The 24,609-nt window shown below is 41.1% G+C and overlaps 1 protein-coding gene across 8 annotated transcripts in view; it reads left to right on the top strand.

Moving 5' to 3' along the window:
• The first annotated feature begins 235 nt into the window (after positions 1-235).
• The window catches only part of limch1b (LIM and calponin homology domains 1b), a 152,899-nt gene continuing 128,525 nt past the window's right edge, over positions 236-24,609 (top strand). For 4 of the 8 annotated variants that reach the window (XM_029726610.1, XM_029726623.1, XM_029726627.1 and 1 more), the window contains exon 1: positions 236-766. In XM_029726610.1, the coding sequence (XP_029582470.1) occupies positions 665-766 (102 nt within the window). In that variant the 5' untranslated portion in view covers positions 236-664. The remainder of the gene's footprint in view (positions 767-24,609) is intronic. The other 4 variants (XM_029726631.1, XM_029726645.1, XM_029726639.1 and 1 more) reach the window with 1 other exon arrangement.

Genomic DNA, 24,609 nt, shown 5'->3' on the forward strand with positions numbered 1-24,609 from the left:
ATTTGAGACCGCTTCCTAACCAATTAATTGTACAAACGTTATGTTTTCAGTTTGTAAGTGTGTGATATGAGAGTATAGAAAAGTTTATTTTGACATCTATAAATATTTTTTTTTAAATAAAAATTGCAGCTATGTTGACACTGACATGTTCATCTGAGCCTTGCAGTGTCCGTCTTTCGGCTATTACAGATGCACCTCCCCCAACTTCACTCGCCTTCGTTAGGCGTACTGCTCGAACACACCCAATGATAATTCTCTTCCACTGCTCTGTGTTGCTGCTGTCGGGAAGCTGGCTGTGTGATCAGGAGTGGCTGATGGAATTGCTTGCTGTCTTTGCATTGGCTGACCGCACAGCAGCGCTGCTCCGTGTATTTTTAGCCATTGATGCAATTCATATTGCGGTGCGAGCGAGGCGACTCCGTCCACAGTCCCAGTAGGCCACACGGGAGTTACAGGGGGTAGCTGCACGTGCAGTACTGGAGGTTTGAGACATAGACCGAAGGAGAGTGGGGGAGACTGACTACACAGCAAGTCAAGTAAAAATAAATAAACGGCATTATCGGGTTTTCACCGTCAGGTGCTGAGGCTGTAGCCTGGGGATTTTCCAACAGCCTACAGTTGTAGATTTATTGTTGGTCTATTTTAACACTGAGCAGCTTTGCAAATGGCAAGTCCCGCTGCAGATAGAGGACAACCACACCAGCGACATCCCCTCTCCGAATCGGCCTCGGAGCCCGCGTTTCTAGAAGCGCAGAAATGGATTGAGGTGAGTCACTGTCCTTATCAAACTCATACGGCACGTTATTAGACTGCAGAATGACCAAATAGGCCTACAATTTACAGACTTGTAATTTGCCTAAAAGTCTAAAGCCCCGTCACGTTATCATATTATTATGTCACAAACGCACAGTAAACCATGCTAACCGGTTTTATTGCCAAGTCACCTGTTGAATAAGTGACGCAAATTCGTCATCCCTATTGCCCTACGAACAGTAGCCTCTGCTGTGGAGCTGGGTGCGCGTTTGGTTGAAAACAAAGAATGCATCATCTGGAATGGATCTTTTTTTTTTGCCTCATTGCGAGCTTGTCGGACAATAATCGCACAAACGGGTTTTTGTTCTGTGAGAATTGAAATCACGGCATTCACTGGCCGCGTTGCACTTGGCTTTGTTAGACTGTGATTAGCTGTTACATTGTTCTATTCAACACATTGTTTTAGGTTGTTGTGATGTGAACTAAGCTTGGTAAACTAGGCCTACGTGAAATAACTTTGAGGCATTAGTTTCTATTCTAGACACTTATTTTAAAAACTGTAGATGATAATAGTCTATCCATTTCACCCTTTCAGCCTTTAACCCCCACAGACATGTACTTTATCAGAAGTTTGTGTACTTTATCACCATATGTATTGTTTTGAGCTTACACCATTATTGTTGTAGCATGTTAATATAATAATATATGCCATTTAGCAGACACTTTTATCACATTTGTTATGCATGGGTAGTCAACCTAGTTTAAAGCAGCCATTACTGGCCCTGTCTCCTATGACTGATAATGAGCCACACAGTTGAATGAGAGGAGGGCATAAACAACAGTTAGACAGGTCGTTCTCTGTCCTCTCAAGGGGACTGCTCACCTTACCCACATACACCTGGTGTCTGACACTGGGTCCCCTTGGAGGCATTGAGAGTTGATACAGATCACTGGTTTTGAAGGAAACAAACAAGAGCCAAGCCCACTATCAGGTAAATTAAGAAGGTTTCATTTCTAGGCTTAATTTGTCAGCCATGAGTATATTTCTTAGCCGTTTCTGAGTGTTTGGCCTTGGATTGCTCTGACAGTAACACTGGACATTACAGTATACTTGATGGAACACCATACCAACCAATGTATTAACTGTTTGTTGCAGATTTCTAAACTTGATCTAAACGTATATGCTAATGAACAAGCTTATAGTTATAAACAAGGGGTCTCCAACAGGTCGATCGCGAGCTACCAGTAGCTTGCAGACCACCTATGATTAACCCTGTAAATAATTCTAAAACTACAGTGCATTTCGAAAGAACCCTTGACTTTTCCCACATTTTGTTACGTTACAACCTTATTCTAAAATTTATTGAATATATTTTTTTCCCTATCAATCTACACGCAATACCCCATAATGAAAAACCAAAAACAGGTTTTTCAAAATTTTGGCAAATGGATTAAAAATTCCCCCAGAAATATCATATTTACATAAGTATTCAGACCTTTTCCTCAGTACTTTGTTGAAGCACATTTGGCAGCGATTACAGCCTCTAGTTTTCTTGGGTATGACACTACAAGCTTGGCACACCTGTATTTGGGGAGATTCTCCCTTCTCTGCAGATCCTCTCAAGCTCTGTCAGGTTGGATGGAGAGCTTTGCTGCACAGCTATTTTTAGGTGTCTCCAGAGATGTTAGATTGTGTTCAAGTCCGGGCTCTGGCTGGGCCACTTAATGACATTCAGAGACTTGTCCCGAAACCACTCCTGCGTTGTCTTGGCTGTGTGCTTAGGGTCGTTGTCCAGTTGGAAGGTGAACCTTCGCTCTGGAGCAGGTTTTCATCAAGGATCTCTCTGTACTTTGCTCCGTTCCTCTTTTCTTCGACACATGATGCTGCCACCACCATGCTTCACCGTAGGGATGGTGCCAGGTTTCCTCCCAACGTGACTCTTGGCATTCAGGCCAAAGAGTTTAATCTTTATTTCATCAGACCAGAGAATCTTGTTTCTTATGGTCGGAGAGTCTTTTGGCAAACTCCAAGCAGGCTGTCATGTGCCTTTTACTGAGTAGTGGCTTCTGTCTGGCCACTACCATAAAGCCCTGATTGGTGGAGTGCTGTAGAGATGGGTGAACCTTCCAGAAGGACAACCATCTCCACAGAGGAACTCTAGAGCTCTGTCATAGTGACCATCGGGTTCTTGGTTACCTCCCAGACCAAGGCCCTTCTCCCCCAATTGGGGACCTTCAATGCTGCATAATTTTTATGTACACTTCCCCACATCTGTGCTTCGACACAATCCTGTCCCGGAGTGCTACAGACAATTCCTTTCAACCTCATGGCTTGATTTTTGCTCTTACATTTTGCTTTTCCAAATCATGTCCAATCAATTTAATTTACCTCAGGTGGACTCCAAGTTGTAGAAACATCTCAAGGATGATCAATAGAAACAGGATGCACCTGAACTCAATTTCGAACTAGCAAAGGTTCTGAATTCTTATGTAACTAAGGTATTTCTGTTTTTTATTTGTAATACATTTGCAAAAATGTCTGAACCAGTTTTCGCTTTGTCATTATGGGGTATTGCGTGTAGATTGCTGAGAAAAATGTTTTGTTTAATACATTTTATAATAAGGCTGTAACGTAACAAAATGTGGAAAAAGTCAAGGGGTCTGAATACTTCCCGAAGGCACTGTACATGCAATTTTCACGTGTTCCACCACAAACTGTCATTAACAAATCTCACAGTTATCAGACACCTCAAGCTACCAGCTACTATCTAATCAACACAGCATTGATATTATCCCACCCCTGGTTAGCCACTATTGGCTTAAAAAGCCAAACCTAACACAATATCTGCCAATTCATTTCCAGCAATATTGTTCCTGTCTGTATGTGTGGTGCGCATGTTTGTCTATCACTCAGTGTGTAGCCAGTTGTGATAACCTTCTTGTGGGTTGACAGAAATACTTTCCCCAAAACCTTCTCAATTAAATGTTAACTGCAAATCAAATCAAATATTATTGGTCACATACACATGTTTAGCAGATGTTATTGCGGGTGTAGTGAAATGCTTGTGCTTCTAGTTCCGACATTACTTGTTAGATATTGCTGCACTATCTAACAATTTCACAACATATACCAAATACACACAAATCTAAGTAAAGGAATGGAATTAAGAATATATAAATATATGGACGAGCAATGTCAGTGTCAGAGTGGAATAGACTAAGATACAGTAGAATAGTATAGAATACAGTATATACATATGAGATGAGTAATACAAGATATGTAAACATTATTAAAGTGACTAGTGTTCCATTTATTAAAGTGGCCAATGATTTCAAGTCTGTGTATATACAGTGGGGAGAACAAGTAGTTGATACACTGCCGATTTTCAAGGTTTTCCTACTTACAAAGCATGTAGAGGTCTGTAATTTTCTGTATCAAATACTTATGTCACGCAATAAAATGCAAATTAATTACTTAAAAATCATAGAATGTGATTTTCTGGATTTTTGTTTTAGATTCCGTCTCTCACAGTTGAAGTGTACCTATGATAAAAAATTACAGACCTCTACATGCTTTGTAAGTAGGAAACACTGCCGATTTTGCAGGTTATCAAATACTTGTTCTCCCCACTGTAGGTAGCAGCCTCTCTGTGCTAGTGATGGCTATTTAATAATCTGATGGCCTTGAGATAGAAGTTGTTTTTCAGTCTCTCGGTCCCAGCTTTGATGCACCTGTACTGACCTCGCCTTCTGGATGATAGCAGGGTGAACAGGCAGTGGCTCAGGTGGTTGTTGTTCTTGATGATCTTTTTGGCCTTCTTGTGACATTCGGTGCTGTAGGTGTCCTGGATGGCAGGTAGTTGTCCTCCGGTGATGCATTGTGCAGACTGCACCACCCTCTGGAGAGCCCTGCGGTTGTGGGAGGTGCAGTTGCCATACCAGGTGGTGATACAGCCCGACAGGATGCTCTCAATTGTGCATCTGTAAAAGTTTGTGAGGGTTTTATGTGACAAGCCAAATTTCTTCAGCCTCCTAAGGTTGAAGAGGCGCTGTTGCGCCTTTTTCACCTCACAGTCTGTGTGGGTGGACCATTTCAGTGATGTGTATGCCGAAGAACTTAAAACTTTCCACCTTCTCCACTGCTGTCCCATCGATGTGGATAGGGGGATGCTACCTCTGTTGTTTCCTGAAGCCCACGATCATCTCCTTTGTTTTGTTGACATTGAGTGAGAGGTTACCTCCCTGTAGGCTGTCTCATCATTGGTAATCAAGCCTACTACTGTTGTGTCGTCTGCAAACTTGATGAGTTGGAGGTGTGCTTGGCCACGCAGTCATGGGTGAACAGGGAGTACAGGAGGGGGCTGAGCATGCATCCTTGTGGGGCCCCAGTGTTTAGGATCAGCGAAGTGGAGGTTTTGTTTCCTACCGTCACCACCTGGGGGCGGCCCATCAGGAAGTCCAGGACCCAATTGCACAGGGTGGGGTTCAGACCCGTAGCCTCAAGCTTAATGATGAGCTTCGAGGGTACTATGGTGTTGAATGCTGAGCTATAGTCAATGAACAGCATTCTTACATAGGTATTCATCTTGTCCAGATGGGATAGGGCAGTGTGCAGTGTGATGGCGATTGCATTGTCTGTGGACCTATTGGGGCGGTAAGCAAATTGCAGTGGGTCTAGGGTGACCGGTGAGGTGGAGGTGATATGATCCTTGACTAGTCTCTCAAAGCCCTTCATGATGACAGAAGTGAGTGCTATGGGGCGATAGTCATATAGATCAGTTAACTTTTCATTCATGGGTACAAGAACAATGGTGGCCATCTTGAAGCATGTGGGGACAGCAGACTGGGATAGGGAGAGATTGAATATGTCCGTAAACACACCAGCCAGCTGGTCTGCGCATGTTCTGAGGACGTGGCTAGGAATTCCGTCTGGGCCAGCAACCTTGCGAGGGTTAACATGTTTAAATGTCTTTTTCACGTCGGCCACGGAGAAGGAGAGGACACAGTACTTTTTTAGCATATCCCAGACCTCGTGATCAAAACAATCTTAAAGTGTGGATTCCGATTGGTCAGACCAGCGTTGAATAGTCTTTAGCACAGGTACTTACTGTTTGAGTTTCTACCTATAGGAAGGGAGGATCAAAATGGGGTCATAGTCAGATTTCCCGAACGGAGGGCGTGGGAGGGCCTTGTATGCATCCTGGAAGTTGGAGTAACAGTGGTCGAGTGTTTTAGCAGCGCGAGTACTACAGTCGATATGCTGACAGAATTTAGGCAGCCTTTTCCTCAAATTTACTTTGTTAAAGTCCCCAGCTACAATGAATGCAGCCTCAGGATATATGGTTCCCAGTTTGCATAAAGTTCAGTGAAGTTCCTTGAGGGCCGTCATGGTATCGGCTTGAGGGGGGATATACACAGCTGTGACTATAACCGAAGAAAATGACCTTAGGAGATAATACGGTCTGCATTTTAGTGTGAGGTATTCTAGGTCGGGTGAACAAAAGGATTGAGTTGCGGTATGTTATTACAATTTACACCATGAGTCATTAATCATGAAACATACACCCCTGCCCTTCTTCTTCCCAGAGAGAGGTTTATTCCTGTCGGCACGATGAACTGAGAATCCAGGTGGCGGGACAGACTCTGACAGTATATCCCGAGAGAGCCATGTTTCCGTGAAACAGAGTATATTACAATCCCTGATGTCTCTCTGGAAAGAATAGTTCAGGTATCATGTACCTCTCCTTGTTTTGGGTCGGCCTCTTGAATCAGTTTAATTGCCCTGGGTGGCGCGAACAAAGGATCTGCTTTGTGAAAGTCGTATTCCTGGTCATAATGCTGGTAGTGCTGGTGAGTCACCGCCGCTCTGATGTCCAATAGTTCTTTCCGGCTGTATATAATAACACAACATTTTCTGGGCTAACAATGTAAGAAATAATACATAAAAAACTAAATACTGCAAAGTTTCCTAAGAACTAGAAGCGAGGCAGCCCTATGTCTGCGCCAAAGTTGCCTTACCTGGCAGAAGTTTATCATGAGTAGGTACATCATTTGTATCTATTATGTTATTTGCGAACTTTGCCATGAAATGAGCAGTAGCAGTACAGAACCATTGCTAGACCGGCACATTAGAAGCATATTCCTCAATTGTTAGATGCACAATTAAATGGCCAGATGCGCAATTCAACTAAATGTTTATTTATGTTGTACAGTGTAAAATAAAAGTTCAATCATTTTTAAAAAGTTAAAGGGGGAATTAAATTCTAAATCTTTTCTTTTCGTTTTCAACCAGACCTAAATAAAATTTCTTCTGTGATTTCAACATTGCATGGACTCAGAACATCCAATGTTGTTTCTATATGAACAATCATAATTTTAAGAGTGAAAAACACGTAGTTGTTTATTAACCATTATTTTACCAGGTATGTTAGAACCTAGTGCAGTACTTTCTCTTTTACATTAAGGACCTGGGGAAGAGTTGCAGGGGAGAGGAGAAGAGAAGATTTAGCCTATTTGAAAGTTAGAAAAACATGAGTAGCTCACCACGTTACATTTCTTTTTAAAGTAGCTCTCATGCTAGAAATGTTTGGAAACCCCTGTTCTAAACTAAATCAAATAAAATGTTATTTGTCACATGCTTCGTAAACAACAGTCATAGACTAACAGCAAAATGCTTACTTACGGGTCATTTTCCAACAATGCAGAGTTAAAGATAAAATAAAAATGTCTTCCTAACAAAGATGGCCAACTTCGCCAAACGGGGGATGATTTAACAAAAGTGCATTTGCAAAAAAAGCACAATCGTTGCACGACTGCACCTAACCATAAACATCAATGCCTTTCTTAAAATCAATACACAGAAGTATATATTTTTAAACCTGCATATTTAGCTAAAAGAAATCCAGGTTAGCAGGCAATATTAACCAGGTGAAATTGTGTCAGTTCTCTTGCGTTCATTGCACGCAGAGTCAGGGTATATGCAACAGTTTGGGCCGCCTGGCTCGTTGCGAACTAATTTTCCAGAATTTTACGTAATTATGACACAACATTGAAGGTTGTGCAATGTAACAGGAATATTTAGACTTAGGGATGCCACCCGTTAGATAAAATACGGAACAGTTCCGTATTTCACTGAAAAAATAAACGTTTTGTTTTCGAGATTATAGTTTCCGGATTCGACCATATTAATGACCTAAGGCTCGTATTTCTGTGTGTTTATTATATTATAATTAAGTCTATGATTTGATATTTGATAGAGCAGTCTGACTGAGCGGTGGTAGGCACCAGCAGGCTCATAAGCATTCATTCAAACAGCACTTTTGTGCGTTTTGCCAGCAGCCCTAAGCAATTCTTCAAGCATTGCGCTGTTTGACTTCAAGCCTATCAACTACCAAGATTAGGCTGGTGCAACCGATGTGAAATGGCTAGCTAGTTAACCGGGTGCGCGCTAATAACGTTTCAAACGTCACTCGCTCTGAGACTTGGAGTAGTTGTTCCCCTTGCTCTGCATGAGTAACGCTGCTTCGAGGGTGGCTGTTGTCGATGTGTTCCTGGTATGAGCCCAGGTAGGAGCGAGGAGAGGGACAGAAGCTATACTGTTACACTGGCAATACTAAAGTGCCTATAAGAACATCCAATAGTCAAAGGTATATGAAATACAAATCGTATAGAGAGAAATAGTCCTATAATTCCTATAATATCTACAACCTAAAACATCTTACCTGGGAATATTGAAGACTCATGTTAAAAGGAACCACCAGCTTTCATATGTTCTCATGTTCTGAGCAAGGAACTTAAACGTTAGCTTTTTTACATGGCACATATTGCACTTTTACTTTCTTCTCCAACACTTTGTTTTTGCATTATTTAAACCAAACTGAACATGTTTCATTATTTATTTGAGGCTAAATTGATTTTATTTATGTATTATATTAAGTTAAAATAAGTGTTCATTCAGTATTGTTGTAATTGTCATTATTACAAATAAATAAAAAAATCGTCCGATTAATCGTTATTGGATTTTTTGGTCCTCCAATAATCGGCATCGGCATTGAAAAATCATAATCGGTCGACCTCTAATGTGTGGGTGTGTGTGAACAAGGTTACTGATGGCTATTGTGATGTCCAGAAGCTGTTTCTGGTCGTAGGAAATTATGGCAGAGACATTGTGTAAAATAAAAAATTCAGATCAGTGTAAAAAAAGCACACAAATTAGCAGAATTGGTCAGGAGCCACTGGCAGTGAGTGTTAAGTCTACTCTTGAGTTCCAGACAGACAGCTCTTTGATGAGGGCATAAACAGTTGTTGTGCTGATTAACTATAGTCACAGGGTTTTTCCTAGCCAATGACTATGTTGGTCAACCATTTGACACCTCCCACTGAATGGTGGAATGAAATCACTCATCTCAAGGTTGCTCAAATGAAAACACCTTACTTTCCACAAAGTAGATAAGGGAATGAAATGCTGATATGATTAGATATTTTTATCAACATATTTCAATTGACTTTAGACAAACATCAATATTAAATTGAATTCTATTGACATGAATTGAATCACACAATGTTACACGCACACATCAAACAAATTAGAGAGGGTTCAGGTATGCTGGTTGGAAATGGTTGGATATTTCTTCCCTCTTGAATAACCATACTTTTTTCTTGCTCAGTGCTTTATTTTGACATTTGTCTTTTATCCCTTCTCTCACTCAGCATGGGCATGTTGCGTTACCTTCTGCAACAATACTGTGAGTGTATTCTATTGTGACAGGCTGAAATGGAATGTGATATTTTGTATTATTTTTATTTAACCTTTATTTAAGTAGGCAAGTCAGTTAAGAACAAATTCTTATTTACAATGACGGCCTACACCGGCCAAACCTGGACGACGCTGGCCCAATGAACTCCCAAACACAGCCGGATGTGATACAGCTTGGTTTCAAACCAGGGACTGTAGTGACGCCTCTTGCACTGAGATGCAGTGATTTAGACCGCTACACCACTCGGGTGCCCTGATATCATCCACTTGTCATTGGGTGATACCATTCAGAAGATATCACTGTTTGTAATAGGCAAATATTCTGAGAGCATTGATACAGTGGGGTTGTTATGATAGGCTATGTGTTGATAATGAAAATTTGATTTACTAACTCAATTAAACTCTGATTTCTGAAAATAAGTCACCACGCAGCTCCACTCATACACTATTTAATCATTTATCAGGAAATCTGAGGAATTACACTTTATTTGTTCCGTGCTTGGGTTCACTGTTGGTCGATGAACGTGGAGATGATTCTTAAAACAATGGAGGGAAAAGGTTCCCCCAAATGTCTTCTTAATTTGGACCATGGTTTTAAATGAATGAAAAGTGCAGAGCAACAACCATGCCCATCCCTTATCATCTATCTGCATACAGTCGTGGCCAAAAGTTTTGAGAATGACACAAATATTAATTTCCTGCTTCAGTCTTTAGATATTTTTGTCAGATGTTACTATGGAATACTGAAGTATAATTACAAGCATTTCATAAGTGTCAAAGGCTTTCATTGACAATTACATGAAGTTGATGCAAAGAGTCAATATTTGCAGTGTTGACCCTTCTTTTTCAAGACCTCTGCAATCCGCCCTGGCATGCTGTCAATTAATTTCTGGGCCACATCCTGACTGATGGCAGCCCATTCTTGCATAATCAATGCTTGGAGTTTGTCAGAATTGGTGGGGTTTTGTTTTTCCACCTGTCTCTTGAGGATTGACCGCAGGTTCTCAATGGGATTAAGGTCTGGGGAGTTTCCTGGCCATGGACCCAAAATATCAATGTTTTGTTCCCCGAGCCACTTAGTTATCACTTTTGCCTTATGGCAAGGTGCTCCATCATGCTGGAAAAGCATTGTTCGTCACCAAGCGGTTCCTGGATGGTTGGGAGAAGTTGTTCTCGGAGGGTGTGTTGGTACCATTCTTTATTCATGGCTGTGTTCTTAGGCAAAGTTGTGTGTGAGCCCACTCCCTTGGCTAAGAAGCAACCCCACACATGAATGGTCTCAGGATGCTTTACTGTTGGCATGACACAGGACTGATGGTAGTGCTCACCTTCTCTTCTCCAGACAAGCAGCTTTTTTCTGGATAACAATTGGAAAGGGGATTCATCAGAGAAAATGACTTTACCCCAGTCCTCAGCAGTCCAATCCCTGTACCTTTTGCAGAATATCAGTCTGTCCCTGATGTTTTTCCTGGAGAGAAGTGGCTTCTTTGCTGCCCTTCTTGACACCAGGCCATCCTCCAAGTCTTTGCCTCACTGTGCGTGCAGATGCACTCACATGTGCCTGCTGCCATTCCTGAGCAAGCTCTGTACTGGTGGTGCCCCGATCCCGCAGCTGAATCAACTTTAGGAGACAGTCCTGGCGCTTGCTGGACTTTCTTGGGCGCCCTGAAGCCTTCTTCACAGCAATTGAACCGCTCCACTTGAAGTTCTTGATGATCCGATAAATGGTTGATTGAAGTGCAATCTTACTGGCAGCAATATCCTTGCCTGTGAAGCCCTTTTTGTGCAAAGCAATGATGACAGCACGTGTTTCCTTGCAGGTAACCATGGTTGACAGGGGAAGAACAATGATTCCAAGCACCACCATCCTTTTGAAGCTTCCAGTCTGTTATTCGAACTCAATCAGCATGACAGAGTGATATCCAGCCTTGTCCTCATCAACACTCACACCTGTGTTAACGAGAGAATCACTGACATGATGTCAGCTGGTCCTTTTGTGGCAGGGCTGAAATGCAGAGAGAGATGTTTTTGGGGGATTCAGTTCATTTGCATGGCAAAGAGGGACTTTGCAATTAATTGCAATTCATCTGATCACTCTTCATACAATTCTGGAGTATATGCAAGTTGCCATCATACAAACTGAGGCAGCAGACTTTCTGAAAATTAATATTTGTCATTCTAAACTTTTGGCCACAACTGTACATTTGACATTTGTTCTTACAGATGCATGGCATGCTATACTAATGAAGTTTAGTGGAAGAAGACACTGTATAATCTGCAAGTGGCAGAGGGGGACCAGACTTAGTGAGAGCACTCTGTCTCTGCCTGGTAGGGAAAGTAAGAAACAGACAGAGAACAAAGAGACCAAACAGTGGGAATAACTGTCACTACTACATTCCATGATGCCCTCCTATGTTGGGTGCATTGTTTTCCCCCTTCCTATAGACTGGAGTGATGAGTTCCGAGAGGGTTGAGGGGTTTTTGTCTGGTTGTCTTTAGGTGGATGAGCGTGAGTAGTTAAGACCCAGAAGCATGCTGTAAGCCTACCACTAGCTGCTAGGAAAGAGGAAGTGAGTAGATTAAACATTTCTAAATCTCTAATCAACCCCGAGCCCTAAACCCAAGGCACTTTTGTAGATCTGAAAGGATGGGATAAGTATATGAAAAGCAATATGAGAACATTTACACTGTGTTAGGGGACAAGATGGAGCTATTGGCCATGTTGCTTAGCTACACCTATCCATAGCTCACAGATGGCCATAAGTGCATCGAGAGAAGAGGCTAGGGTTCTATTTGGGTTTGGATGGATTGAATAATGAAGGGAGTATTATGTGTTTTAAAGATAACCTTCATACAGTGGGTGTTGGTGGGTGTGAGAATGAAAAAAAAACATCAGCCTTCCTGTAGATATTTTCAGCTGTTCATGGGAGAACAAAAGTTTCTTGATTCATTTCCATTGCCGACAAATAAATGTTCTATGCAAATTACGTAACATTCTGCTTATTCACTTCTGGTGAAAAACCTTAGTTGCAGTAGTGGAACAACCAATCAATAATGCTCTAATCAATTAAATGAAGTACAGTACAAAAATACTATTGATGAAGATACAGTAGGATTTATTCAAAATAATGTAATAGATTTTCCAAATCATGTACAGTACCAGTCAAAAGTTTGGACACACCTACTCATTCAAGGGTTTTTCTTTATTTTTGCTATTAATAGTGAAGACATCAAACTATGAAATAACACTTATGGAATCATGTAGGAACTAATAAAGTGTTAAACAAATCAAAATATATTTTAGATTTTAGATTCTTCAAAGTAGCCACCTTGATGACAGCTTTGCACACTATTGACATTATTTCAACCAGCTTCATCTAGAAATGCTTTTCCAACACTTGAAGGTATTCCCACATATGCTAAGCACTTGTTGGCTGGTTTTCCTTCACTCTGCGGTGCAACTCATCCAAAACCATCTCAATTGGGTTGAGGTCGGGTGGCCAGGTCATCTGATGCAGCACTCCATCACTCTGCTTCTTGGTTAAATAACCTTTACACAGCTTGGAGGTGTGTTGGGTCATTGTCCTGTGAAAAACAAATGATAGTCCCACTAAGTGCAAACCAGATGGGATGGCATATTGCTGCAGAGTGATGTGGTAGCCATTCTGGTTAAGTGTGCCTTGAATTCTAAATAAATCACTGACAGTGTCACTAGCAAAGCACCCCCACTCCATCACACCTCCTCTTCCATGCTTCACGGTGGGAACCACACTTGCGGAGATCATCCGTTCACCTACTCCGCGTCTCACAAAGACACAGCGATTGGATCCAAAAATCGGAGATTTGGACTCATCAGACCAAAAGACAGATTTCCACTGGTCTAAAGTCCATTGCTCGTGTATTTTTTGCCCAAGCAAGTCTCTTCTTCTTATTGGTGTCCTTTAGTAGTGGTTTCTTTGCAGCAATTCAACCATGAAGGCCTGATTCATGCAGTCTCCTCTGAAAAGTTGCTGTTTATTTATTTGGGCTGCAATTTCTGAGGCTGGTAACTCTAATGAACTTTTCCTCTGCAGCAGAGGCAATTCTGGGTCTTCCTTTCCTGTGGTGGTCCTCATGAGAGCCAGTTTCATCACAGCGCTTGATTGTCTTTGCGACTGCACTTGCAGAAAAGTTCTTGAAATTTTCCTGATTGACTGACCTTCATGTCTCAACTCTGCTTGTTTGACATAATATGGATTTGGACTTTTACCAAAATCAAATCAAATTTTACTGGTCACATACACATGTTTAGCAGGTGTTATTGCAGGTGTTGCAAAATGCTTGTGCTTCTAGCTCCAACAGTGCAGTAATATCTAACAATTACACAACATATACCCAATACACACAAATCTAGTAAAGGAATGGAATTAAGAATATAAAAATATATGGATGAGCAATGTCATAGAATTTGAATAAGATACAGTGGAGTAGTATAGGAAACAGTATATACATATGAGATGGGTAATGCAAGATATGTTGACAGAATGACGAGTGTTCCATTTATTAAAGTGGCCAGTGATTTCAAGTCTATGTATATAGGTAGCAGCCTCTATGTGCTAGTGATGGCTATTTAACAGTCTGACGGCCTTGAGATAGAAGCTGTTTTTCAGTCTCTCGAACACAGCTTTGATGCACCTGTACTGACCTGTACTGATAGCCCTATCTTCTGTATACCAACCCTACCTTGTCACAACACAACTGATTGGCTCAATCGCATTAAAGAAAATTAATTCTGCTATTTAAGTGTTAACAAGGCACACCTGTTAATTGAAATACATTCAGGTATACCTCAGGAAGCTGGTTGAGAGAATGGCAAGAGTGTGCAAAGCTGTCATCAAAACAAAGGGTAGCTACTTAGAAGAATCTCAAATATTAAATATATTTTTTATTTATGACACTTTTTTGGTTACCCTGGAATGAGTAGGTGTGTCCAAACTTTTGACTGGTACTGTATAACAAGTTGTTTATGCAAAAACTCTAGTTTCAACAATTAGTTCACCAGCGACAGGTAACAGGCACACTCGACACACACGCTTGCACAGTCTCGACCATTCACACAAAGATAAAAGCCCTGAAACTAAGAAACTAATGACTAAAACTTCAACTATGAACTTCTTAATCGTGCAGGAAGACTTCTGTTGAGGAGATTTTATTTTTGACCATCAACAGATTTTCTCCCTTCATTATGCAACATTCTGTTTAGTTCTGGGGGAAACTTTGTACAATTTAGCTTAATTTGCCTAAATTGCAATAGGAGAATCCCACGTAGCCAATTAGAGGGTATGATGGAATTAATTGTTATGTTGCTAATCCCAATCCTTTGATCTACAAGTGCCTATGGGGAGAGTTCAGCCCAAGGGGGATTGGAATTGGGCCTAGGAAGCATACTCCTGTCGTCCTAGGTGGGATTGACAGATGGGTTAAAACACCAGTGTGTGTGTCTGTTTTTGTATTTGTCTTTGCTTGTGCATTTGTCTGTATGATATGCACTAGGATATCCACTGTGCATGCGTCTCTTTGTATGTGGTTTGTATGCACGTGAGTGTGTGTTACTTTTCTCTGAATGGTTATCTATGCTTCCCTGTCCTCTATACCATTTTTGTCGATCTTTGTGATCAGGCTGGGGAGCACATTCATACCTGTCCCATGCCTGAGGTGGACCCTGTGGGAGGGAGGGCGAGTAGGAGAATGTCAATCTGCAGTGCGACAAACACGCACATACACAGAGGAGATGGGGCTGCAACTGCATTCACTCAATCTCCATCAGGGCGGGTTTAACAGCATGACACTTTAGCATATCCATTAGAGGTCGACCGATTATGATTTTTCAACGCCGATACCGATTATTGGACGACCAAAACAGCCGATACTGATTAAATCAGCCATTTATTTTTTTATTCTTTAAAAAAAAATATATATATTATTTTTTATTTGTAATAATGACAATTACAACAATACTGAATGAACACTTATTTTAACTTAATATAATACATCAATAAATTCAATTTAGCCTCAAATAAATAATGAAACATGTTCAATTTGCTTTAAATAATGCAAAAACAAAGTGTTGGAGAAGAAAGTAAAAGTGCAATATGTGCCATGTAAAAAAGCTAACGTTTAAGTTCCTTGCTCAGAACATGAGAACATATGAAAGCTGGTGGTTCCTTTTAACATGAGTCTTCAATATTCCCAGGTAAGATGTTTTAGGTTGTAGATATTATAGGAATTATAGGACTATTTCTCTCTATAGGATTTGTATTTCATATACCTTTGACTATTGGATGTTCTTATAGGCACTTTAGTATTGCCAGTGTAACAGTATAGCTTCCGTCCCTCTCCTCGCTCGAACCAGAAACACATCGACAACAGCCACCCTCGAAGTAGCGTTACCCATGTAGAGCAAGGGAAACAACTACTCCAAGTCTCAGAGTGAGTGACGCTTGAAACGCTATTAGCGCGCACCCGCTAACTAGCTAGCCATTTCACATCGGTTACACCAGCCTAATCTCGGGAGTTGATAGGCTTGAAGTCATAAACAGCGCAATGCTTGAAGCATTGCGGAGAGCTGCTGGCAAAATGCACAAAAGTGCTGTTTGAATGAATGCTTACGAGCCTGCTGGTGCCTACCATCGCTCAGTCAGACTGCTCTATCAAATCATAGACTTAATTATAACATAATAACACACAGAAATAGGAACTTTAGGTCATTAATATGGTCGAATCCGGAAACTATAATCTCGAAAACAAACGTTTATTCTTTCAGTGAAATACGGAACCGTTCCGTATTTTATCTAACGGGTGGCATCCCTAAGTCTCAATATTCCTGTTACATTGCTCAACCTTCAATGTTATGTCATGATTACGTAAAATTCTGGCAAATTAGTTCGCAACGAGCCAGGCGGCCCAAACTCTGCATGCAATGAACGCAAGAGAACTGACACAATTTGACCTGGATAATATTGCCTGCTAACCTGGATTTCTTTTAGCTAAATATGCAGGTTTAAAAATGTGTATTAATTTTAAGAAAGGCATTGATGTTTATGGTTAGGTACAGTCGTGCAACAATTGTGCTTTTTTTTCGCAAATGCGCTTTTGTTAAATCATCGCCAAACAGGGGAAGTTGGCTGTCTTTGTTAGGAAGAAATAGTCTTCACACAGTTCGCAACGAGCCAGGTGGCCCAAACTGCTGCATATACCCTGACTCTGTTGCAAGAGAAGTGATACAATTTTCCTAGTTAAAAGAAATTCATGTTAGCAGGCAATATTAACTAAATATGCAGGTTTAAAAATATATACTTGTGAAATTGATTTTAAGAAAGGCATTGATGTTTATGGTTGGGTACACGTTGGAGCAACGACAGTCCGTTTTCGCGAACGCGCACCACATCGATTATATGCAACGCATGACACGCTAGATAACTACACATGGCTGATGATATTACTAGTTTAACTAGTGATAATGATTGATTGTTTATAAGATAAGTTTAATGCTAGCTAGCAACTTACCTTGGCTTCTTACTGCAATCGCGTAATAGGCAGGTTCCTCGTGGAGTGCAATGTAAGACAGGTGGTTAGAGCGTTGGACTAGTTAACCGTAAGGTTGCAAGATTGAATCCCCGAGCTGACAAGGTAAAAATCTGTCGTTCTGCACCTGAACAAGGCAGTTAACCCACTGTTCCTAGGCCATCATTAAAAAATAAGAATGTGTTCTTAACTGACTTGCCTCGTTAAATAAAGGTGTAAAAAAACAAAAAACAAATCGATGTCCAAAAATACCGATGTCCGATTGTTATGAAAACTTGAAATCGGCCATTCCGATTAATCGGTCGACCTCTATTATCCATCCTTACAGTGGCTAGCACACCTGGTGCCACAGAGCTGTACACTGTCTAAAAGCGTTTCCCCTCTGAGCGGCAGCAGTCAGTTTGTTATTGTTTGGGTTGAGAGTCGGGATGCTCCGTCTTGACCTCACTAGCTTCACTTCACTTGAATCCTCAATCCTAATCTGGATTTGGAGGTGAAGTCTACTGGTCATGCTGCTATTGCTATGTACCATTGCTTTGTGGGATGTAGAGAGACCTTGTTTGTATTAGCTGCTGACGTCCGCTTCTTACTGTTATTATAGTTTGTTTTGTACTGAAGTAAAGTTTTACATTGTCAGAAATCATTGCGGTTTTATCACAAATTGAGCCACAGATTTAAATGATACCCTCATCCCAGCAAACAGTTTGGAAATGTTTCAGCCAGGAAGGAATTCTAGTTTCCTGTAAGACATGACAGAAAAAGCACCCTCTTCCATCAAGCAGAACTTTGTTTTGAACCATGGGGGTGTTCTTCTAGGACTGGGAACTGCCAGGGATGTCACAATACTTAAGTGCCGATACGATATGTATTGCAATTCTCACGATTTTATATGTATTGCGATTCAATATTGTGTATTGCTATTTGATGTTCCAAACATATTGCTCACCATGTGTCTGCTGCAGAGAGAAAAGAGAGAGCCATGAGAAAATTTGTTTTGTTCAGTCATGGAAATAAGTGTTAAAAACAAATTAATTCATGCAGGTACAGCCAATAGCGCAACAATAATATTTCGATATTGTCAAAAATAATATCCCAATATGTAACTAAAGTTTCCCCCCCCCATCTATGTTTCTTCCTCCTATTCAACACCAGAAGTCCTGTTAGGTTTGTTCCCAGAATAGGCCTGTCATCATAGGAAAGTGAGCTGCTTCCTTCTCTGGGCACATAAACAAAGGGACATTTCAAGTTAGTGTTGAGGCGTGTACCAGCTGCTGAGTAGAAATATAGACCTACTTCTGAATCAGGCATCGCTGTGTTCTTTTCCTATTCAACAGTTTAGGGTCGTCATCGTACAGTATTGTTCCAAACGAATGAGTCAATTGTTGGCTTTATACCAGACAGACATACATACAGGATAGTCAAACAGATGGGAAGATGGGTGGCGTGATCTCTCAGTATCGTGTATGATTTTAATTGGGGCATTGAGACTGAGATGGCCTCTTAGTTTACTGAGCGAAGGCTCATGGGAGCTGGACTCTTTCTAGACTGCCGAGGGAGGCACTAGAACCTCTGCAGTGGGACAAAGACACACACACACACACACACACACACACACACACACACACACACACACTGAAGTAACCTGCACAGTGTGTCATTATCTGCAATAGAACACATACACTTACTGTATAATCCAATTGCTCTTTTTGTCTTTGGAGAAGCCCTGTCTATTTTTCCTATGGTGATTAGGTGACATTTGAATAGGAAATTAGGCGTCTCCTTCACTGCTGCTCTTTGACACAGCGCGTTCAGAGTGATGTGATAATGTTATACACACATACGTTTCTACATAAGGACTGGTTCCAGTGCGATTCCAACAAATGGTCTTGTTGGTATTAGAGCAGTGGTCACCAACCTTTTCTGAGTCGAGATGCAAGCCGAGATCTACCGCTCAGATGTTTTATTTTTTACATGACTTAATCCTATGCAACATTAACAAATTGTAATAAATTCTGTAGCAATTCTGAGATTGTATTTTAATAAGTTAAGTATATGAGCACACTGGTAATGGACAATTTGTTGTATCACTTGTGACGCACCGCTGAGTGAGCATAATAATTAGCTCTTTTTTTATTGGACTGATGGAATGCATGTGATTGTCAGTCTGAGGGGAGGGACGGAGCAGCGATGAGGCTGACTCTCACCGTCCCTCCACCCTCCTTCCCTCCGCTGAGAAAAGGGAACACAGTCTTCCAGCTGATGGTGAAACTCAAGTCGCACTGCAATATTTCTGCCTCATGCAGAAATTTATGTTGTTACTCCTATGACCAGAGAAAGTTAAATATTCCTCGATATAAAAAAACCTAAGCTTACTATAGTATACTCATTCATTGCAGCTGCAGTGCTGGATGTAGCATAAATGGAGGTAGGGAGAACTCACATTTTATGGCTTAGAAGAATGTTGAAAAAAGTGCTGAATAACAACTTAAAGAGAAACTTGCTCATAAAAACAGCAGGTTATTTGCTGTATTTGTTGTCTCTCTCTAGTCATGGTTTTAAACATTTTGAAATCTCACAGTATCACACAGCTACTTTGTGTGCTTCTCTTATTGTGATGACCAGATTGACCCCATTATGAGTACATGTTTTAGATTTTCTCTGTGCATTCAAGGATTATTTTTACAGTCTATGGCTCGAGCAAACTGTGAAGACACGGTTATCTGAGCTATCTGATTGGCCAGCGGTAGGCCTATAGGTGCACTTGAGTTACTATCTGGGCCTGCCGGGTAGGCGGAGTTTTACCTTCAGACACATGAAATGGTTCCAAATAGAATCACTTTGCCTTCCCGGCGCTAGGGCTGCTGATTCAAATGCACCTGCAGTGCAAAACTATTTTTTTAGCATTTTTAAAATTGTGTTTTTTACAAAAATGTTTGAACGACTAGGAATGCCTTGGAGATCAACCAGTCGATCGTGATGGACCGGTTGGTGACCATTAGAGGGTAAAGTTCAGGCAGTATTAGCTCAACAGGCTTATTTGCATGCCTAACCCCAATTTCATCTGCTAGCGTAGTTGTTCTTTGGTTTATTAAAGTATTGTCTTAGACACTTCTATCAATAAGCCTTTGATTCACAACAACTCTTCTGTTCTTGTCGCACCCCTCATCCCTTCTAATCCGTTGGAGATCCTAACATGGAACCCAAACCCTGAACCAATTATATTAATATGGGGACAGGTCGAAAAGCATTAAACATTGATGGAAATTTAGCTAGCTAGCTTGCACTTGCTAGCTAATTTGTCCTTTCAGCTAGCTTGCGGTTGCTAGCTAATTTGTCCTGGGATATAAACAATGAGTTGTGAATTTCAGGGAAAATAACAAGGTCCTCTACTCTGCCAATTAATCCACACATAAACCGGTAAATCTAATTGTTTCTAGTCATCTCTTCTCCTTCTAGGCTTTTTCTTCTCTTGACTTTATATTGCGATTGGCAACTTTCAGAAATTAGGTGCTTTACCGCCACTGACCTCGTTCATCTTTCAGTCACCCACGTGGGTATAACCAATGAGGAGATGGTCCGTGGGTACCTGCTTCTACAAACCAATGAGGAGATGGGAGAGGCAGGACTTGCAGCGCGATCTGCGTCAGAAATAGAGCTGACTTCTATTTTAGCCTTGGCAACGCAGATGATCGTTGGCGCGTGGGAGCAGTGTGGGTGCAATAATTGAATAACATGTATATCTACATTTATTTTGCAACGCTCGCGCACGCGGTGTAGTCCGCCTGTAAAACCAAGTTGATTCAAATTAGCTTTTCGGCTTAACCCAACTCAGTTATACTTGGGGGGAACTGTCCTTTTGGTAGAAATTCTGCAATGGTGAGATACCCAAACGGGCCTAGAGGAGCGAAAATGATGACCGCCCACTATGAATGGTGCCTTTCAGACCAGTGCTGGGTTGGTTTCCATTGTTGATCTCACACACACACACACACACACACACACACACGATTCAATACCCACCCCAACATTCCTAAGCTCCTGAATTCAACCACCTCATTCACACACGTATACACATACTCCCCCCTTCAGCTAGTCCCCCATGGCAACAATGCGCCCTGTCACCAGCTCTGGAAAGTGACACAATCGTCCCTCAGCTGACTGGCATGTGCCGGGTCTCCACTGCCCCAGGCCTCTGCCCTGACAGACAATGTAATAGCAACAGCTCTAAAACACTACAGATCACTTTACCCTGAGACAGATTAAGCCAACTTGGACTATAAAGCTCTTGAGATTCTTTGGGAAATCGGTGTAAAATGTGTAGTCTCACTACTTTGATTTTACCTCTAAAATATGTGCTATAATATATTTTTGCAACTACTTTGTGTGCTTCTCTTATTGTGATGACCAGATTGACCCCATTCTAAGTACAGGTTTCATTTTCTCTCAAGTAGTTTCTTTGTCAAGTATTTAGCAACTTGGAAATGTTGCTGAAACAGGCCCCCATCCAACATAATACTTAGTGCAGTTAGCCTAAGCTATGGAACTATCAGTGTCTCTGACACCTGCCCCTGTAAAGTGGATGAGGGAAGTTGCAGGGCAGTGGGTGAATGAGCTTAACCAGGTCCATTAAGGTCTAGGGAAGCCGTCCCACTGCTATGGGAAGCTCATTCTGTTGTTAGCTACACTGCCCACAGTGTACTAAAACCAAAAGTAAAAATGTGCATGTTAGCTGTGTTACCTTTCTTAGCATTGTTAGCCTGTTAGCATGGGTTACAAACTAATGTGAGCAGAAATGAGCTAAATAGTCATAGAAATGCTTAACAAAAGACCAAGGTCTGGATGTTCTTAAGGCAAGGGAACAGTAGCCAGGAGACACTCACATGTGAGTAGACAAATACAAAATGCTGAGTTGAAATAAGACACTTGTAGCTAGCAGAGCATGTCTTCCTCCCTCCTTGCAAATGGCTGAGCTTCTTGACCTTGTTTCTTTCATATTAGTAATGTTCTTTTCAGCAACCGTTTAGCTGCTTCAATCTCTGTGAGAGAATTGAAATAAGAAAACTTACTAGTAGGTAGATACTCTGTCTAGCCTATATCATGGCCATGTTGTTTCTACCCCCCTTCTCTTTAGAGACTATGTATTTGTCTTCCCACATCTCATTCATTTTACTATTGACTTAAAACCAGTAGGCATTATTTGCATGAGAATAAATGTTTGCTTCTGTCTCTCTCTTTCTCACATTCTTTCTGTCTCCTGTCTGTCAGAATCAGTAATCTAGTCCCCTGGGTACTCTCACTGTCTGTATCACTCATGTCACTAGAGCTGTATGAAGTATTAGCCTACTTCATGAATGGCCACTCTTGTAGAGAAATAGAAGATTAGAAGTGTGGTTGGCTTATCAATTATCTACCAGCATGGAAAAATGATACACCAATACCCCCCCCCCACCCCCACCCTCTCTGTTCTCACAAAAATGGTTATAGGATAAATGACCTGTATTTGTTTTTGTACACTTTTATAGCCAATTTATTACATGGAATTGTGACGATGTTCCAGACATTCTCAGTAGAACTGGATTTGAAATCTCAGTCCCACCTGTACTGATTCAGTGACGGGGAGCGACTGAGACTGGGTCATTAAGTTGGAACTCTTGTTCAACTTTACCGAATGTCCTTCCATGAGTGGTTAGTCTTTATTAGAGGTCGACCGGCATGGCCGATTAATTAGGGCCGATTTTAAGTTTTCATCAAAATCGGTAATCGCCATTTTTGGACGCTGATTATGGCCGATTTACATTTCATTCCAAGAGGAAACTGCGTGGCAGGCTGACCACCTGTTACGCGAGTGTAGCAAGGAGCCAAGTTTAATGCTAGCTAGCAATTTACTTTATCTTATAAAAAACAATCAATCTTCACATAATCACTAGTTAACTACACGTTTGATGATATTACTAGGTTAACTAGCTTGTCCTGCGTTGCATATAATCAATGCGGTGCCTGTTAATTTATCATTGAATCACAGCCTACTTCGCCAAATGGGTGATTTAACAAAAGCACAAATGTACCTAACCATAAACATCAATGCCTTTCTTAAAATCAATACACAGAAGTATATTTTTTTAAACTTGCATATTTAGGTAAAATAAATTCATGTTAGCAGGCAATATTAACTAGGGAAATTGTCACTTCTCTGTCAGACTTAGTGTATTTGAGGTTTTAAAAAGGCTTCTGAAGTTTGTAATTTCCACTTTGTCCATTAATTATAATACACATAATAATTCACATGTCCTGTTGCTGCAGGATTATTTTCCTGCTTTAGCAAACTGGCTCAAATTAAGATCCTAAATTTGTATCCCTCCTTTTCATCTCTTTAGTTGGATGGTCACCTACAGATGATTTGATGTTCAAATAACTGATCATTGAATCAAGTGTAACATCCAGCAACTACTTTCGCAGTGACCGAATACATCTAAATAAACCTAGTTATTGCCTGCAACCTGTTACTACTACACCTTCTAGATAGTTCAAATCTTCTAGATAGTTGGTTCAGAGTCAAATCATCTACAGTTTATTTTTTTGCAGAACTATCGAAATAAAGTGATCTCCCACCCCTCTCCCAGTGATAAGGATGATGTGGCAGTAGGGCAGTAGTGTACAGTAAAGGCCTTGTTCCTCTTGACTGTGTCAGGCCTCTCTTCATCCCTCAGCCAGGCCTGTTGTCAGGGACAGAGGTCTGTTCAGTCCACTTCATATTGGCCTGCAGCCAACGCCAGCCTCGCCAATCCATTTAGGTAAGGTATTTGTTTAGCGATGTCTAACATTTGATTGTCACAACGCATTTAACAGCTCGCATTGAAGTTCCAATCCCAATATACAATAAAAGTCTGTCAACAACGCTGTCAAGCAAGCCAGGGTGGAAATTGACCATGGAAAAAGCTACTGTAGAGAATAAGTCAATGAACCAAGAGGGACCTGCCCCATACTCTTCTGGACAGTTCAGTTTTCATTTCAAAGTTATTGTTCATAATACATTACCCAGTATTATTTCACAATATTCAAGAAATGTCTGTCATAACCTGAGGTAAATCAAATATCCTGTTTAACTATACATTTTGTACATTTTTGTAATTTAGCAGATGCTCTTATCCAGAGCGATTTACCCGAGCAATTAGGGTTAAGTGCCTTGCTCAAGGGCACATCACCAGATTTTTTCACCTAGTTGGCTCGGGGATTCTCGAACCACCGACTTTTCGGTTATTGGCCCAATGCTTGTAAACCACTATGCTACCTGCTTAGTGTTAGCATACGTTTGACTTCTTATGATAAGAACTATGCAATATATGAGAACTTATTGTAGCTTGAAAAACCATCTTTATTCCACCTCCACTATGAGTATATGTCCCACTGTAGTGTACAGATCTCCTGGGTAGTGTTTTTAACCAGTAAAAATCCTCTTTAGCTTGTTGCTAGCTCTGGAAGGGATAAACCCTAATCCTGATTAATCTACCCAGCTGCACCTCCCTCTTCTTTGGGTGAGC

This window comes from Salmo trutta, chromosome 3 (assembly GCF_901001165.1).
Source record: "Salmo trutta chromosome 3, fSalTru1.1, whole genome shotgun sequence".
Taxonomy (NCBI): Eukaryota; Metazoa; Chordata; class Actinopteri; order Salmoniformes; family Salmonidae; genus Salmo; species Salmo trutta.